Source organism: Oncorhynchus nerka, linkage group LG24 (assembly GCF_034236695.1).
Source record: "Oncorhynchus nerka isolate Pitt River linkage group LG24, Oner_Uvic_2.0, whole genome shotgun sequence".
In the NCBI taxonomy this organism is placed as follows: Eukaryota; Metazoa; Chordata; class Actinopteri; order Salmoniformes; family Salmonidae; genus Oncorhynchus; species Oncorhynchus nerka.
The window spans coordinates 17,489,448-17,507,883 of NC_088419.1; the positions used below are offsets into that span (position 1 = coordinate 17,489,448).

General features: G+C 41.6%; 1 protein-coding gene and 1 long non-coding RNA gene across 5 annotated transcripts in view; one reads left to right on the forward strand and one right to left on the reverse strand.

Moving 5' to 3' along the window:
- The window catches only part of LOC115107597 (uncharacterized), a 27,786-nt gene extending 21,095 nt beyond the window's left edge, over window positions 1–6,691 (reverse strand). Inside the window, exon 1 of the long non-coding RNA XR_003860226.2 lies at window positions 6,327–6,691. This is a non-coding gene — a long non-coding RNA (uncharacterized LOC115107597). The remainder of the gene's footprint in view (window positions 1–6,326) is intronic.
- The window catches only part of LOC115107594 (NACHT, LRR and PYD domains-containing protein 3-like), a 19,748-nt gene extending 2,097 nt beyond the window's left edge, over window positions 1–17,651 (forward strand). Inside the window, exons 1-15 of one of the 4 annotated variants that reach the window (XM_029631026.2) lie at window positions 5,871–6,334; window positions 6,986–7,042; window positions 7,225–7,407; window positions 7,555–7,584; window positions 7,827–9,576; window positions 9,842–10,015; window positions 10,168–10,341; window positions 12,605–12,778; window positions 12,862–13,035; window positions 13,218–13,397; window positions 13,584–13,757; window positions 15,236–15,409; window positions 15,503–15,676; window positions 16,332–16,505; window positions 17,168–17,651. In XM_029631026.2, the coding sequence (XP_029486886.1) occupies window positions 7,030–7,042; window positions 7,225–7,407; window positions 7,555–7,584; window positions 7,827–9,576; window positions 9,842–10,015; window positions 10,168–10,341; window positions 12,605–12,778; window positions 12,862–13,035; window positions 13,218–13,397; window positions 13,584–13,757; window positions 15,236–15,409; window positions 15,503–15,676; window positions 16,332–16,505; window positions 17,168–17,201 (3,582 nt within the window). In that variant the 5' untranslated portion in view covers window positions 5,871–6,334; window positions 6,986–7,029 and the 3' untranslated portion in view covers window positions 17,202–17,651. Of the gene's footprint in view, window positions 1–5,870; window positions 6,335–6,712; window positions 6,761–6,985; window positions 7,043–7,224; window positions 7,408–7,554; window positions 7,585–7,826; window positions 9,577–9,841; window positions 10,016–10,167; window positions 10,342–12,604; window positions 12,779–12,861; window positions 13,036–13,217; window positions 13,398–13,583; window positions 13,758–15,235; window positions 15,410–15,502; window positions 15,677–16,331; window positions 16,506–17,167 lie in introns of those variants that run through there. The other 3 variants (XM_029631025.1, XM_065008673.1, XM_065008671.1) reach the window with 3 other exon arrangements.
- The last annotated feature ends 785 nt before the right edge of the window (window positions 17,652–18,436 follow it).

Sequence of the window (18,436 nt, forward strand, 5' to 3'; positions counted from 1 at the left end):
AGCACGTTCGGAACAGAGAGTAAAAGCGGCAGGTTTCTGTGCACGATAGCATCGATTCAAGGCATAGTGTACAGACAAAGGTAAGGTAGGTAAAACTTGCATATAAATGTGCGAAGGCTGATGTCTAAACTGGACATTATGGATGTCTGGGTGCATGACACTAGCCCAGACCTGGTTATCTCAGAGACCTGGCTGAATAATTTGATAATAATATAATTTATCCAGGTAGTTTCTGTACTGAAGCTTTTATATACACTAGCCAAGCCCTTCTGCGTTCTCACTTAAATTTCTCTCCATCCCGTGTGGAGCAGCGGTCTAAGGCACTGCATCTCAGTGCTAGAAGCGTCACTACAGACACCCTGGTTCAAATCCAGGCTGTATCACAACCGGCCGTGATTGGGATCCCATAGGGCGGCACACAGTACTTCCGGCGCCGACAGAGATGGCCGCCTCGCTTCGCGTTCCTAGGAAACTATGCAGTTTTATGTTTTTTTACGTGTTATTTCTTACATTAGTACACCAGGTCATCTTAGGTTTCATTACATACAGTCGAGAAGAACTACTGAATATAAGATCAGCGTCAACTCACCATCAGTACGACCAAGAATATGTTTTCCGCAACGCGGATCCTGTGTTCTGCCTTACAAACAGGTCAACGGAATTGATTCCATGCAGCGACCCCAAAAAACGACTCAGAAAAAGAGGGAAAAGAGGCGGTCTTCTGGTCAGACTCCGGAGACGGGCACACCGTGCACCACTCCCTAGCATTCTTCTTGCCAATGTCCAGTCTCTTGACAACAAGGTTGATGAAATCCGAGCAAGGGTAGCATTCCAGAGGGACATCAGACACTGTAACGTTCTTTGCTTCACGGAAACTTGGCTCACTGGAGAGACGCTATCCGGGGCAGGGCAGCCAACGGGTTTCTCCACGCATCGCGCCGACAGAAACAAACATATTTTTGGGTAGAAGAGTGGCGGGCGCGTATGCCTCATGACTAACGAGACATGGTGTGATGAAAGAAACATACAGGAACTCAAATCCTTCTGTTCACCTGATTTAGAATTCCTCACAATCAAATGTAGACCGCATTATCTACCAAGAGAATTCTCTTCGATTATAATCACAGCCGTATATATCCCCCCCCAAGCAGACACATCAATGGCTCTTAACTCTTTGCAAACTGGAAACCATTTATTGTAGCTGGGGATTTTAACAAAGCTAATCTGAAAACAAGACTCCCTAAATTTTATCAGCATATCGATTGCGCAACCAGGGGTGGTAAAACCTTGGATCATTGTTACTCTAACTTCCGCGACGCATATAAGGCCCTGCCCTGCCCCCTTTCGGAAAAGCTGACCACGACTCCATTTTGTTGATCCCTGCCTACAGACAGAAACTTAAACAAGAGGCTCCCACGCTGAGGTCTGTCCAACACTGGTCCGACCAAGCTGACTCCACACTCCAAGACTGCTTCCATCACGTGGACTGGGACATGTTTCGTATTGCGTCAGATAACAATATTGACGAATACGCTGATTCGGTGTGCGAGTTCATTAGAACGTGCGTTGAAGATGTCGTTCCCATAGCAACGATTAAAACATTCCCTAACCAGAAACCGTGGATTGATGGCAGCATTCGCATGAAACTGAAAGCGCGAACCACTGCTTTTAATCAGGGCAAAGTGTCTGGTAACATGACCGAATACAAACAGTGCAGCTATTCCCTCCGCAAGGCTATCAAACAAGCTAAGCGTCAGTACAGAGACAAAGTAGAATCTCAATTCAACGGCTCAGACACAAGAGGCATGTGGCAGGGTCTACAGTCAATCACGGACTACAAGAAGAAACCCAGCCCAGTCACGGACCAGGATGTCTTGCTCCCAGGCAGACTAAATCACTTTTTTGCCCGCTTTGAGGACAATACAGTGCCACTGACACGGCCTGCAACGAAAACATGCGGTCTCTCCTTCACTGCAGCCGAGGTGAGTAAGACATTTAAACGTGTTAACCCTCGCAAGGCTGCAGGCCCAGACGGCATCCCCAGCCGCGCCCTCAGAGCATGCGCAGACCAGCTGGCCGGTGTGTTTACGGACATATTCAATCAATCCCTATACCAGTCTGCTGTTCCCACATGCTTCAAGAGGGCCACCATTGTTCCTGTTCCCAAGAAAGCTAAGGTAACTGAGCTAAACGACTACCGCCCGTAGCACTCACTTCCGTCATCATGAAGTGCTTTGAGAGACTAGTCAAGGACCATATCACCTCCACCCTACCTGACACCCTAGACCCACTCCAATTTGCTTACCGCCCAAATAGGTCCACAGATGATGCAATCTCAACCACACTGCACACTGCCCTAACCCATCTGGACAAGAGGAATACCTATGTGAGAATGCTGTTCATCGACTACAGCTCGGCATTCAACACCATAGTACCCTCCAAGCTCGTCATCAAGCTCGAGACCCTGGGTCTCGACCCCGCCCTGTGCAACTGGGTACTGGACTTCCTGAAGGGCCGCCCCCAGGTGGTGAGGGTAGGCAACAACATCTCCTCCCCGCTGATCCTCAACACGGGGGGCCCCACAAGGGTGCGTTCTGAGCCCTCTCCTGTACTCCCTGTTCACCCACGACTGCGTGGCCACGCACGCCTCCAACTCAATCATCAAGTTTGCGGACGACACAACAGTGGTAGGCTTGATTACCAACAACGACGAGACGGCCTACAGGGAGGAGGTGAGGGCCCTCGGAGTGTGGTGTCAGGAAAATAACCTCACACTCAACGTCAACAAAACTAAGGAGATGATTGTGGACTTCAGGAAACAGCAGAAGGAACACCCCCCTATCCACATCGATGGAACAGTAGTGGAGAGGGTAGCAAGTTTTAAGTTCCTCGGCATACACATCACAGACAAACTGAATTGGTCCACTCACACAGACAGCATCGTGAAGAAGGCGCAGCAGCGCCTCTTCAACCTCAGGAGGCTGAAGAAATTCGGCTTGTCACCAAAAGCACTCACAAACTTCTACAGATGCACAATCGAGAGCATCCTGGCGGGCTGTGTCACCGCCTGGTACGGCAACTGCTCCGCCCTCAACCGTAAGGCTCTCCAGAGGGTAGTGAGGTCTGCACAACGCATCACCGGGGCAAACTACCTGCCCTCCAGGACACCTACACCACCCGATGTTACAGGAAGGCCATAAAGATCATCAAGGACATCAACCACCCGAGCCACTGCCTGTTCACCCCGCTATCATCCAGAAGGCGAGGTCAGTACAGGTGCATCAAAGCTGGGACCGAGAGACTGAAAAACAGCTTCTATCTCAAGGCCATCAGACTGTTAAACAGCCACCACTAACATTGAGTGGCTGCTGCCAACACACTGACATTGACACTGACTCAACTCCAGCCACTTTAATAATGGGAATTGATGGGAAATGATGTAAATATATCACTAGCCACTTTAAACAATGCTACCTTATATAATGTTACTTACCCTACATTATTCATCTCATATGCATACGTATATACTGTACTCTATATCATCGACTGCATCCTTATGTAATACATGTATCACTAGCCACTTTAACTATGCCACTTTGTTTACATACTCATCTCATATGTATATACTGTACTCGATACCATCTACTGTATGCTGCCCTGTACCATCACTCATTCATATATCCTTATGTACATATTCTTTATCCCCTTACACTGTGCATAAGACAGTAGTTTTGGAATTGTTAGTTAGATTACTTGTTGGTTATGACTGCATTGTCGGAACTAGAAGCACAAGCATTTCGCTACACTCGCATTAACATCTGCTAACCATGTGTATGTGACAAATAAAATTTGATTTGATTTGAATTGGCCCAGCGGGTGTAGGCCGCCATTGTAAATAAGAACTTGTTCTTAACTGACTTGCCAAGTTAAAGAAGTGAAGATTTGTATAACTAAACCAAGATAGACCACAGCCTGTCATTTTCAAATGGGAACAAATTAGCCATGCTGGGCAGAACAATCCAGGAGGTGGGCAGAGCCAAGCACGAGCTAGCGAGATCCTATTGGTGCGTTTTAGCACATATTTGCATATTTCCATAGGGGATGCCTACTTTGTAAATAGCGCATGTACAATATCTCAATTTGCCTTTGCACTCTTTCTAAACAATGCATTTTTGTTTTACTTTGGCATATGGTAAAGTCTACAAAACCTTGTCCACTCCGGTGAAATATGTCTCATTGTCCTATCTGTTGTGTTTCTTCTTCTTCTATGATATCACAACGTTTAAAGTGCATGCCGCCAACTACTGTGCTGGAATGTAGGTTCAATCGTGATCTGCCCAATTTTGTACGACCATGAAAATAAAATTCTAAACCAAATAAATCCTTAACTTCTACCACACCCTCCCCACTCCCCAAAAAACCCTCCCTAACCCCATTAAACCTTATCTATATCATGCTGAAACACTCCACCCTTAGAATTGCTCAGCATGTTAACAACCATTTCAACAGTAACATCTGTTACCCCCAATATCTCTCTTGCCATCTTCACAATAACCTTCAACCTGGTATTTCTGCTTTCCACAACCCGAGTCGTATTGATAATCTTACCAAGTGTCCTTTGACCCAACACATTCATGAGTACCCAAGATTTCTGAACAGGCCTCTAAACCATGCCAGGACCATCAGAAGCACCAGCCCAGACAGTAAGTCCACTTACTACAGGTACATCCATGTAAACTCCATCAGTCCTCACTGTAGTTCTACCAATGTGTCTTATGGCCTCTGCATATGATACATGGCTGATCCTACAGTGCCTTGCAAATGTATTCATCCCCCTTGGCGTTTTTCCTATTTTGTAGCTTTACAACCTGTAATTTAATTTGATTTTTATTTCAATGTCATGCAATGGACATACACAAAATAGGTCAAATTGATTAAATGAAAAAAAAGATACTTATTTTCCACCATAATTTGCAAATAAATTCATTAAAAATCCTAGAATGTGATTTTCTGGATTTTTTTTCTAATTTTGTCTGTCATATGTGAAGTGTACCTATAATGAAAATTACAGGCCTCTCATCTTTTTAAGTGGGAGAACTTGCACAATTGGTGGCTGACTAAATACTTTTTTGTCCCACTGTACACACAAACAGACGCACACACTGTCCCACTACCCAGCCCACAGAGATGAGTGACCTTGTCCTTGAGACGTACTCCCCGTTCTCTCCCAAATCGCTAGTCAGGTCGGCACCAAGCTCAGACAGTCTGTGTTTAAAATACCATGAAGACATATTGTTTTACCCTAATTCTGACTAGGACTACACATTTATTGATTATGATTTTATACATTCTAATCAATTCCATACAATTATATGTTTCAGGACGGTATATTCTAATCATTCAATTAACAGATCATTCTCAACTAACAATCGCCCTCACCTCCATTTGTATTATATAAATATATATATTTAAAAAATCATGTTTATCTTATTTTCCATAATTAGCTATTCATATTTGTAGTTTATGCAAAGGATTTTTACCTCTCACCAGTCTCGCCATTGTCAAAATTACATTATGGCAAGCAATTATTATTTTAGCAAACAATTATAGTGATTAATCATATACAAGGTTGTTTATCTGTCCGAAGCAGTGTACCACGTTCGAGTTCGATTTTGTCGATAGCTTCGCGTAGGATCTGAAGCGCTGTAAGGAGGAACTGTCAAACTACACATTCAGGAACTTCTTATTTCTCTTGGATAGCTGTAACTGTGGTAAAGACAGTTTAAAATTGTATATTCAAAGGATATTTGCGCTTTCAAACCACTTGAGCCACAGACTCCAAATAAGTGTCATGATGTTGGAAAAATATGTCCTTTGTGTAGGCCCAATGAGTGGACATTCTGAACCTTGTTTGAAGTCAGTAGGTCACATGACCAAGGAGCTATTTACATTTTAAATTTGGAAAAATTCATGTAAAATCGAGAGATGAAAATGGACAAACATTGGTGTGCAATGTGTAGGCCCACAGAAGAATTCTGAACATTGTTTTGAAGTCAGTAGGTCACATGACCAATGAGCTATTGGTATTCAAAAATGTAAATATATAATTTAAAATAGTGCAAGATATAAATAGACAAAAAAAGTGTGTGCAATGTGTGTATTTGCCATCGGGTTAGCTACAACCAGTTTTGAACGTTTTAGGAGTAATGCTTAAAGAGCTATTGAAATGTGAAAATGTTGATTTGTCACTTTGTTGGCATCCCTAACTGCTGTTGGTGAACGTAAGGAAAACTACAGACGAATATCCAACCTGAAACTTTCATTACCTCGGTCTGTAAGTACCAGTTTTTCTCTCATGGATCTAGTCTGTATGTCAAGTAAGGCTTCTCTCAGAACGATGTTCTCCATTTTAAGTTCATTAACTTCAGTTGTAATCTTATTGACTGTCCCTGTTAGCTTGTTTGTCTTTCTCCAATGTCGCAGCTGTTTCGTCACTCATCTTGAGACTTGCCTTCAACTCTTTTATATCCTTACTGACTAGTTCAAGTATGCACAGTTTGTCATTTATTGATATTTCGATCTTTACCATTCACGGTGGTGAAAATATTAAATCGTCTGTCTGTAGAAGAGTCACGTTTTCGTTTTGAAATATGTTCCCCTTTTACTCTCCGTTATGTTTGGGTGTGGCTTGTTTTCGTAATATTTGTCGATGCATTTCTCTAGTCTCATGATTTGTTTTGTGTTGTTATCCAGATTGAAGGTTATTGTCCACCAGATTGTGTAGCGCTAATATTTAGTCTAATTTACCGATATTGAATATTTCGTTTTTATCATGAGGTGGTCTACATAGTTGTGTTCAGTCCGCCATCTTGAAGTGTTGGCTAAGCATAAACGTCAACCTGCATTTGGAACATTAAATGAATGTTCACCTAAGCTAATAGCCAAAATATTTACATCTCTTTCTTGCTTTTTCTCTGTTTTCCAGGTTAGTCCTTGTCTGTCCATTCCAGCCCAGCTGAGATTGTATCTATGGATTCCAAAGGTAATTAACCAGAATTGTTCAAACCTTATACAGGCCATAACTGTAGAATAAGCTACTAGTTAAATAAACGTTGTGTTATACAGAGGACAGGACTGGTTAAAATGGAAACAAGTCTGGAATTTGTTTTGCTCCTATATATAGATGCATCTCTCTATTTTCCCTGTCTGACTCCTCTCTCTCAGAACGTTTTTTTTTTAAGGAGGCTGGCCCTGCAAAGAGGCCAGATCTCTCCATACCTACACAAGGAACTTCTTTCCAGTCCACCAACACCGCTCAGGATGGCAGCAATGTCATCTCACCCACAATCTCTGGCAGCCATATAAGAGACATTAATTATTACATCAGTGTGGGCTCGAAGGGTGGTGGTAAGTTACCTCAAACTTCTGACTCATTAAATTGAATACATAAAGTACAACTTACTATCTGGTGTTGGGACATTTTACACACATCCCAGATATTTTTGTCGCTCTCTCCCTTCGCCTCTCTCTCTCTCTCGCTTTTTCTCGTTCCAGATGATGAAGATACTTTTCCTAATTCTGAAGGTAATAACACCCTCTACAGACCATCTAAGTAATGTTTTTTATTTATTTTTTAAATACAGTAATTACTTTTAACTTTACATGCAAATCTGACACTAAGTGTGAATCTTTATATTTTTTGGGTGGATGTCACAGCCCTTTGAATGAAAGGGCACACACAAGCTACTGAGCATAGATTTCTGTTAAAAATCAAATCTATTGTCTTCATGTTTTGATGTATTTTTCTGTCATTTTGTTTCTTTCAGATATACATGTTGAAGACCGCCATCAAAAACTAAAAGACTATCTGAAGATTAACAGTAAGATCAGTACTATTCAGGAGGGTTTAGCTCAGCATGGAAACTCCAAACTGCTTAATGACATCTACACAGCGGTTTATATAACAGAGGGGGAAAGTGGAGAGGTCAATAATGAGCATGAGGTAAGACCATTTGAAAAAACAGCTTTACAAGAAACTCCAATCCTATCCAACGACATCTTCAGATCCATAGTTGGGAAAGACAAACCGATCAGAACTGTGCTGACAAAAGGAATCGCTGGCATTGGAAAGTCGGTCTCTTTGCAAAAGTTTGTTTTGGACTGGGTTGAAGGAAAAGCAAATCAGGATATAAAATTCATCTTTCCACTTCTTTTTCGGGATCTAAATTTGATGAGGGAGAATAAAAGTTTGATGGACATTCTTCATCCTTTTCTTCAGACAAAAGAAGCAGGAATCCTCAACAACAATGAACACAAAGTGTTATTTATCTTCGATGGTCTAGATGAGTGTCGACTTCCTCTAGACTTCCAGAACAACAAGATCTTGAGTGACATCACAGAGTCAACTTCATTGCATGTGCTGCTGACTAACCTCATCAAGGGGAATCTGCTCCCATCTGCTCGCATCTGGATAACCTCCCAATCAGCCGCAGCAAATCGCATCCCCCCTGAGTTTGTTGACAGAGTGACAGAGGTACGAGGGTTCAATGACCCACAGAAGGAAGAGTTTTTCAGAAGGAGATTCAGTGATCAGAAACTGGCCAACAGAATCATCAAACACATTAAGTCAATACGGAGCCTCTACATCATGTGTCACATACCTTTGTTCTGCTGGATTTTAGCCACTGTCCTGGAGAGAATGAACAAAATGGAAAGTGGAGAGATCCCCAAAACCCTGACCCAAATGTTCACGCACTTCCTGAACATCCAGAGAATGCTAAGGAAACGAAAGTACCCTGGAGAAGATGAGCGAGATCCACTCTGGTATAAAGCGAGCATCATGTCACTGGGAAAACTGGCCTATCAGCAACTGGAAAAAGACCATCGGACCTTCTTTGAAGAGGATCTGACAGAGTGTGGCATTGATGTCAGAGAGGGGTCCATTTTTTCAAGGGTTTGTTCAGAGATGTTCAATACAGAGTTTGGACTGTACGAGAGCAAGACGTACCAATTTGTGCATCTGAGCATCCAGGAGTTTCTTGCTGCTGTGTATGTTTTCATCTCATTCAAAACCAGCAATGAAAATCCAATGCTAGAAGAACAACACTGCTCCAAAGGCAAAGACATCTACTTAAGTGCAGTAGATAAGGCCGTTCAAAGTGAGAATGGGCACCTAGACCTTTTCCTCCGCTTCCTTCTCGGCCTCTCGCTGAAGAGCAATCAAGATATTTTACAAGGTGTACTGATAGAAAAAACAGGCAGCTCACAGACCAATGAGAAAACAGCCATGTATATTAAGATGAAGATCAAGGAAAAGCCCTCTCCAGAGTGTTGCATCAATCTGTTCCACTGTCTGAATGAGCTGAATGACCATTCCTTACAGGAGGAAATCCAAAGCTACATAAGGTCTGGAAGTTCCTTGTTTGCCAGACTCTCATCTGCACAGTGGTCCGCTCTGGTCTTTGTGTTGCTGACTTCCACGGACGAGCTGGAAGTGTTTGACCTGAAGAAATACATCAGATCGGATGAGTGTCTTCTGAGGCTGCTGCCAGTGGTCAAAGCTTCTAGAACCGCTCTGTGAGTATTTGGTCAAATCGATGTACTGAAAGTTAGCAAATCAATATTCTATTACTTGATGGTAATTGAATTTCGTAGTCCCTGGACAAAATCATACTACTGATCTATTCAAGTGAAGATAATTCATTTCTATAAGTAACCACCATGTTACCCGTTCTAAAATGCCATGGTTCATTTGTGCAGTATTTTTCACTCTGTGAAGGAAGTTTTGGAGACAGAAGATGTCGTCTGATAACTCATTACATTTGACAATATTTTTTCCCAGACTCAATGGATGTAAACTTACCTGGAGATGCTGTGAAGCACTGGCCTCAGCTCTCAGCTCAAAGTTCTCTAGTCTGAGACAGCTGGACCTAGGAAACAATGACCTGCAGGACTCAGGAGTGAAAACACTCTGTGCTGGACTGGGGAATCCACTCAATAAACTAGATACACTGAAGTAAGACAATCTTCTGAGCATGAAATTAGATTTTAAATGCTAGATAACTGTATTTACGGCCAACAATGAGTTGTGATTTGATTTGTACTACCATTTAGTGCACATCCCTATAGTAAGTGTATGCCATTTAATTGTAGAATGTCTCTCTTCAGACTGTCTCAGTGTAATATCACAGAGGAAGGCTGTGCTTCTCTGGCTTTAGCACTGAGGTTAAACCCATCACACCCAAGAGAACTGAACCTGAGTGGAAATAACCTAGGAGACTCCGGTGTAAAAATGCTCTCTACTGTACTCAAAGATCCACAATGTAAACTGCAGAAACTGAGGTGAGTATTCTGATCAGTGGAATTAAGCAAAAACAATTGCATTAGAAAAAAGGTTACTGTGGAGGTAGATTCCCATTGACCCGGCGAACGCACACCTGAGTAAGAATCCTAGCTTAGTTTCACCTTTTTACCACGTTACCATTACTTTCCCTTCCTTATGGAAACATCAACAGACATTTGAAAGTCAATATGCTTTTTAGACTGTCACACATTCAACATTGTGTGTTTTGTAGTAGATTTGACTAATTTGATAAAAATGTATTCAGAAAGTCCAAATAGATATATGACATGTAGAACAGACATGCTTCTCTGTCATGTGGAGAAAACAAACAGAAGACCATTTGATGTGCAACATTAAGGACAGTACACCTTCCATAGTACACCTTAATACAGGATTAAGACATGTTCAGCATGCACCTGTCTAAACACAAGCAGCAGCATTCACTTAAAGTAAACCGGGAATTTTTACCTCATCAAATCTGAAGTTTACTTGCTAATTGTTTTCCTCAAATTATGGCATGAGTGTTGCCTGTGTGGTTCATATAAACATATATAACAATATGTGCATGCAAAGAGCAAACAACAAGCTGCACAAGAACTCACTACTGTAATGGTCCAGGTTACAAAGTGGCTCAGTGACTCGTGTTTGCATCTCAATGTGAAAAAAACTGTTTGCATGTTCTTCACAAAGAGGGCAACAGATGCTACTGAGCCAGATGTCTATGTGTCAGGGGAGAAGCTCCAGGTGGTATCCGATTTTAAGTACCTTGGCATCATACTTGATTCCAACCTCTCTTTTAAAAAGCATGTGAAAAAGGTAATTCAAATAACCAAATTCAACCTAGCTAATTTCCGATTTATACGAAATTGTTTGACTACAGAGGTAGCAAAACTGTACTTCAATTCTATGATACTCCCCCACTTAACATACTGCTTGACTAGTTGGGCCCAAGCTTGCTGTACAACATTAAAACCTATTCAGTCTGTCTACAAACAGGCTCTCAAAGTGCTTGATAGGAAGCCCAATAGCCATCATCATTGTCACATCCTTAGAAAGCATAAGCTCTTGAGTTGGGAAAATCTTGTGCAATACACCGACGCATGTCTTGTATTCAAGATCCTTAATGGCCTGGCTCCCCCTCCACTCAATATTTTTGTTAAACGGAAAACCCAGACATATGGCAGCAGATCCACAAGGTCTGCCATGAGAGGTGACTGTATAGTTCCCCTATGGAAAAGCACCTTTAGTAAATCTGCATTCTCTGTGAGAGCTTCCCATGTCTGGAATACACTGCCATCAGACACACATAACTGCACCACATATCACACTTTCACAAAATGCTTGAAGACCTGGCTAAAGGTCAATCAGATTTGTGAACATGGTCCCTAGCTGTGTGTTGCCGCTTTCCATGTTGTCTGTTGTCTGTAGCTTGTGAGGTGTGGAAACACTTTGTTGCTTTTATGAATTTTGTTTTGCTGCTTTTTGTTCTGTCTGTATGCTATGTCTTGCTTGTCCTATGTTGCTATGTCTTGCTTGTTCTATGGTGCTATTGTCTATATTGTAATTGTTTTTAATAACCTGCCCAGGGACTGCGGTTGAAAATTAGCCGGCTGGCTAAAACCGGCACTTTTACTGAAACGTTGATTAATGTGCACTGTCTCTGTAAAAATAAACTAAAATAAAAAAATAAAAATAAAAAAAAATTAAAAAAATCATTGATTTCTTTAAACTCATGAAACCAGTTATAGGCTAGCATTAGGGCCGGGATGATACCAGTATTACGACAGTATCGTGGCAAGGAAACAAAATACAAAGCAGATGTAACTTCTTTAGGAAAACAGCCCTAATTGTTGGAAACAAACCACATTATGTTGTCATCCAGAGTCACATTTATTTATTTTCCAAGCTATTCCGCAGGTTTTTAAAGGACCAGACAGTTTGGTCTGCTTCATGTTTGAATTTTTGCCATAGAAGAAATATTGCGATACTGGTATCATCACAGCCCTAGCTAACATATGCTTTTGCTCATGGTTGTGGCTATCTGTGCCCCTTCCTCCCCAAAAAATATAATTTCTGGGTAATATTTCTGGCCATTTAGGTGACCCATTTCGAGCCAAATGTTCCATAATTAACATTAATATGAATGATTTTTGTAAAACTACAATGATTTACTTCTATTCACAATGACACTGAATATTTTCTAAATGTGAATCATCTTTTGAGGTAAAGAGTTTAATGTTTTTACATTAACTAACATCACAGGATGTCAGGCTGTGGAGTCTCAGAAGAAGGCTGTTCATCTCTGGCTTCAGCCCTGACGTCGAACCCCTCACACCTGAGAGAGCTGGATCTAAGCAGGAATGACCCTGGAGGCTCAGGAGTGGAGAAGCTCTCTGCAGTACTGGTGGATACACACTGTAAACTTGAGACGCTGAGGTGAATAATTGAATAGTCTTTTCTTTACACAGTATCCCATATTTCTGAGTGAAGAGTGACGGCGTTATTCCTTCTTTCTGTAGGCTGTCAAACTGTAGTATCACAGAAGAAGGCTGTGCTTCTCTGGCTTCAGCTGTGACGTCAAACCCCTCTCACCTGAGAGAGCTGGACCTGAGCGGGAATAACTTAGGAGACTCAGAATTAGAACAGCTGACAGTTGTTTTGAAGAATCCACAGTGCAAACTTGAGAAACTGTTGTAAACAACTCATTATTTTGAGCACTTTGAGAAATGTTTTCATAGATAATATTTTATGTTATTGATATTTTCAATTCAACACTATGGTCATATTTTACATTAACTAGACTATATAACAATGCATATGAAATAATATGCACCTCATGTTACCAATCTTAAAAAATGTTCACTTCTCTCCAAAGGCTTAAAAAATGCACATTCACAGTGGAAGGCTGTGCTGCTCTGGCTATGGCTTTAGCCCTGAGGCCAAGACCATCACCCCTGAGAGAGCTGGACCTAAGTGAGAACCAACCTGGTAACTTAGGAGTAAAACTACTCTCTTCTGTACTGGAGGATAAACGCTGTACACTGGAAACACTGAGGTAAATACTGTGTCCTCATGGTGGTTGGTTTAAGCAGGGCAATAAGTCGGGACTGAACCGGCAGACTGTATTTGGTTCGGCAGCACTGCTCTGCGGCTGACGCTGTTCTGTTTCCACCCTTCTGGGTGTGTGTGTTGTGAGGTTTGGTCAAATTAACAATAAAGGATCTGTTCTATATCTCCCTAGGTTGAATGATTGCAACCTCACTGAGAAATGCTGTGAAGCGCTGGCTTCAGCTCTCAGCTCCAGCACTTCAAGTTTGAGAGAGCTAGACCTGGGGAACAACAAACTCCACGATGTGGGGGTGAAGCTGTTCTCTGTTGGACTGGGGAATACCTACTGTAATCTGGCAACACTGAGGTAAGAGAGCTAAATTATACATGATACTTTTGTATATATAGTGTATGTGGACACCCATTTAAATAAGTGGATTAGGCTATTTCAGCCACACCTGTTGCTGACAGGTGTGTAAAATCGAGCATACAGCCATGCAATCTCTGTAGACAAACATTGGCGGTAGAATGGCCTTACTGAAGCGCTCAATGACCTGCACCGTCATAGGATGCCACCTTTCTGACAAGTCAATTCATCAAATTTCTGCCCTGCTTGAGCTGCCCCAGTCAACTGTAAGTGCTGTTATTGTGAAGTGGCAACGTCTAGGAGCAACAACGGATCAGCCGCGAATTGGTAGGCCACACAAGCTCACAGAACGAGTCCGCTGAAGTACTTAGCATGTAAAAAATAGTTTTTCCTCGGTTGCAACACTCACTACCAAGTCCCAAACGGCGTCTGGAAGCAACTGCAGCACAATAACTGTTAGTCGGAAGCTTCATGAAATGGGTTTACATGGCCGAGCAGCCGCACACAAGCTTAAGATCACCATGCGCAATGCCAAGCCTCTGCTGGAGTGGTGTAAAGCTCACCGGCATTGGACTCTGGCCTAATGAAAATGCATTCTCTGGAGTGATGAATCACGCTTCACCATCTGGAAGTCCGATGGACAAATCAGGGTTTGGCAGATGCCAGGAGAAACGCTACCTGCTCCAAAGCATAGTGTCAACTGTAAAGTTTGGTGGAGGAGGAATAATGGTCTGGGGCCGTTTTTTCATGGTTGGGCTAGGGCCCTCATAATGCTTCAGCTTACAATGACATTCTAGATGATTCTGTGCTTCCAACTTTGTGGCAAAAGTTTGGGGAAGGCCCTTTCCTGTTTCAGCATGACAGTGACCCCGTGCACAAAGTGAGGTCCATACAGAAATGGTTTGTTGAGGTTTGTGTGAAAGAACTTGACTGGCTTGCGCAGAGCCTTGACCTCAACCGTATCGAACACCTTTGAGATTAATTGGAACGCTGAATGCAAGCCAGGCCTAATCGACCAACATCAATGCCCGACCTCACTAATGCTCTTGTGGCTGAATGGAAGCAAGTAGTCCCCGCAGCTATGTTCCAACATCTAATGGAAAGCCTTCCCAGAAGAGTGGAGACTGTTGTAGCAGGAAATGAGGGACCAACTCCATATTAATGTCCATGAATTTGAAATTAGATGTTCAACGAGCAGGTTTCCATATACTTTTGGTCATGTAGTGTACGTGTCCTAAAATGAAGTATCACAAAGTTAATAATTTTGATTGATTAAACTTGAGTTAGATAATGGAGAAGTTAGACAATCTTGAAGGTGACAGATGATTCATATTATTTAACAATGTATATTAATCAACAAATGTTATATTGCAATGTACAGTATATTGGATGATCGTATTGAATCTACAAATGATACACTACTACTTATTGGATGATTATGATGCATTGATAAATATGTCTTATGCTTCTCTCTGTAGGCTGTCAGATTGTGGTGTCACAGCGAACGGGATTTTCTTCTTGTCTTCAGCACTCAAGACAAATCCCTCATTCCTGAGAGAGCTGGACATGAGTCGGAATAGTCTAGGAGATTCAGGAGTAAACCTGCTCTCTGCTGTACTGGAGAATCTACATTGTAATCTGGAGACATTGCAGTATGTATTGTGACCATTATATTACAAGGTATATGTTATTTTAACTATAAAGCGATTTTAACACATTCCAATCAAAAATGGTATTTCCTTCAGCTTGAAGGACTGCAATCTCACTGCGAGATGTTGTGGTGCCCTGGCCTCAGCTCTCAGCTCAAAAGGCTGTAGTCTGAGAGAGCTGGATCTGAGTGGCAACGAGCTGAAGAATTCAGGAGTGGAACTGCTCTGTGTTGGATTGGGGAGTCCTCACTGTAAAGTGAAGACACTCCGGTAAGCTCCATAGAAATATAATTAACATATACCCTTAGACTATGGCTAATTCCAATTCTATGGTATCATTGACCACAACAAAAACAGTACATCAGAATGACTACACGTTGGAAGATAATGTTAGGCTGAGACATTCAATCAGAGGTTATTCAGTCACATTCAATCACACTGATTTCTGAGCTGGGTTCGGTGTAGGCCAGGGTTGGGGTCAATTCAGGAAGTACATAGGAATGTCTATCATACTTTTCTCGCAATGTTTTTCAATTAGGAACATTTGGGATTTGGTTTACTTTCTGAGTTGCCTGGAATTTACCGCAACCCTGGTGAAGGCAACATCTGTAAGATACACAAGCGTGTGCACATAACACTAACACACAATGTGTGTGTGAGGAAACCTGAGTGTTTTATCTAAGCCTTTTCTCCCTCTGGTGGTGAGAACACACATACAGTACATTCTATTCTATTGCACATGTAATATTCATCTCTTGCTGTCAAGTCAATTAACATGCCTTTACGTAATAATACTTGATTACAGAATTGCTGTTTTGAGTCTGCTTATCTGAGCAATGTAACTAGGGTTTACAGACAGTGTTTTCATGTTTTCTCCCTCCTTGCTCTCTCGGTATTTCTCCTCCCTCTCTCACTTTCTCTGCAGAATGTCACGCTGTAGAGTCACAGATGGGGGATGTTCTTCTCTGGCTTCAGCTCTGTTGTCCAACCCGTCACACCTGAGAGAAATTAATCTGGACAACAATAACCCTGGGTACTCTGGATTGAGACTGCTCTCTGCTGTAATGGAGGACCCAACCTTTAAACTGGAGACACTGAGGTTAGTGCTTTTGAAATGTTCAGGGCCCAGTTTTTCAAAAACATTTAATCCAGATCACAATGATCCTGTGCTGTCTCAATCCGGTTTCCCCATTCGATTTTGGAAACACACAGGAAGACAATATTTAGACTTAATATCATATAACATATTTTTGTAGCATATAATGGGATTTTTCATTTTGTCTTAGTACGACATCCCAAAATAAAAAAGGGACCACATCTGAAGGGGGATCAGAATTTAATACAACACAGGATTATTTTGATCTGGATTAAATGTTTTTGGAAAAACTGGGTCCAGAAAATCTATATTAGATCTGAGTTCAAATACTATTTTGAAGTCATTTTAAATACATTAGCTGGGCTTGATTTGTACTTTCATTTATCAATTTGTAAGTCGCTCTGGATAAGAGCGTCTGCTAAATGACTTAAATGTAAATGTAAATAGAACCAATAGAATAGTCGAGTGCAAACCCTTCCCACCTGGCACTATTGGCAGGCAACATCAAACACAAAGTATTTGAAAGATTTCAAATAGTTATTTTAACCCAGGTATTTTGATATTAATGTTGATCAATAGTTGCATTCTTTTTGGGACATTAATCAAATATGGGTATCTGTATCTTTGACCTGAATGATTGTTTATGTTTATCAATCTATCAACAGTGCATGGCCTTATCCTGTGGGGAGAGAGAAATGATCGAAGGACATAATGGATGAATGCTGTATCCAAAAACACAATGTACAGAGCAGATATATATTTGTACTGATAAATATATGTAGATGTTTGTACAGATCTGTAGATGTTTTATGACATAATGAATGACTGCCTGTATCCAAAAACACAATGTACAGAGCAGATATATATTTGTACTGATAAATATTTGTAGATGTTTGTACAGATCTGTAGATGTTTTATGACATAATGAATGACTGCCTGTATCCAAAGATGCAGTGTACTGAGCGGATGCATTTTTACATGTAGATATTTTATTATGTGGGTGATTTTTCTACAGCTGTTCATTTTTCAATGTATGCTAGAGGCTGGGAATGGGATTCAGGCACACCACTATAGTACGTTGTTATTATTTGTTTTCCAGTTATGCATGTTCAATCAAAATTTCAATAAAGAAGCATTAACAGATTATAATTTGCCTTTGTCAGTTGTGGAATTATTATTTTACATCTGTCATCAAACACAGGATATAAAATGTTTTACACTATTAGCTGGTAATTATTGATGCTATAACAGGACAGACACCCATAATATTTGAACCAGCCACCTTTCGGTTACTGGCCCAATGCTCTAGCTGCTAGGCTACCTGTCGCAAACCGGGATGCATCCCAAATCTCCTGAAGTGTGAACTTGTTCACTACATCCCACAAATATAATAACATTGAATTGGGGGAGGTATGGGCTAGTTTATACCGGTCATTCCAGTAAAGGGAAGTGATCAAGTGGAAAATTGACAGATTTCAAAGCATATTTCCTTCATACTGTAATTTGCCAGTACCTCATTTGACATATGTGGACACCTGCTCGTCGAACATCTCACTCCAAAATCATGAGAGTTAATATGGAGTTGGTCCCCCATTTGCTGCTATTACAGCCTCCTGGGAAGGCTTTCCACTTGATGTTGGAACATTGCTGCGGGGACTTGCTTCCATTCAGACACAAGCATTAGTGAGGTTGGGTGATTAGGCCTCGCTCTCAGTCGGCGTTCCAATTCATCCCAAAGGTGTTCGATGGGGTTGAGTTCAGGGCCCTGTGCAAGCCAGTCAAGTTCTTCCACACCGATCTCAAAAAAACATTTCTGTACGACCTCGCTTTGTTCATGGGGGCATTGTCATGCTGAAACAGGAAAGGGCTTTCCCCAAACTGTTGCCACAAAGTTGGAAGCACAATACCGTCTAGAATGTCATCGTATGCTGTAG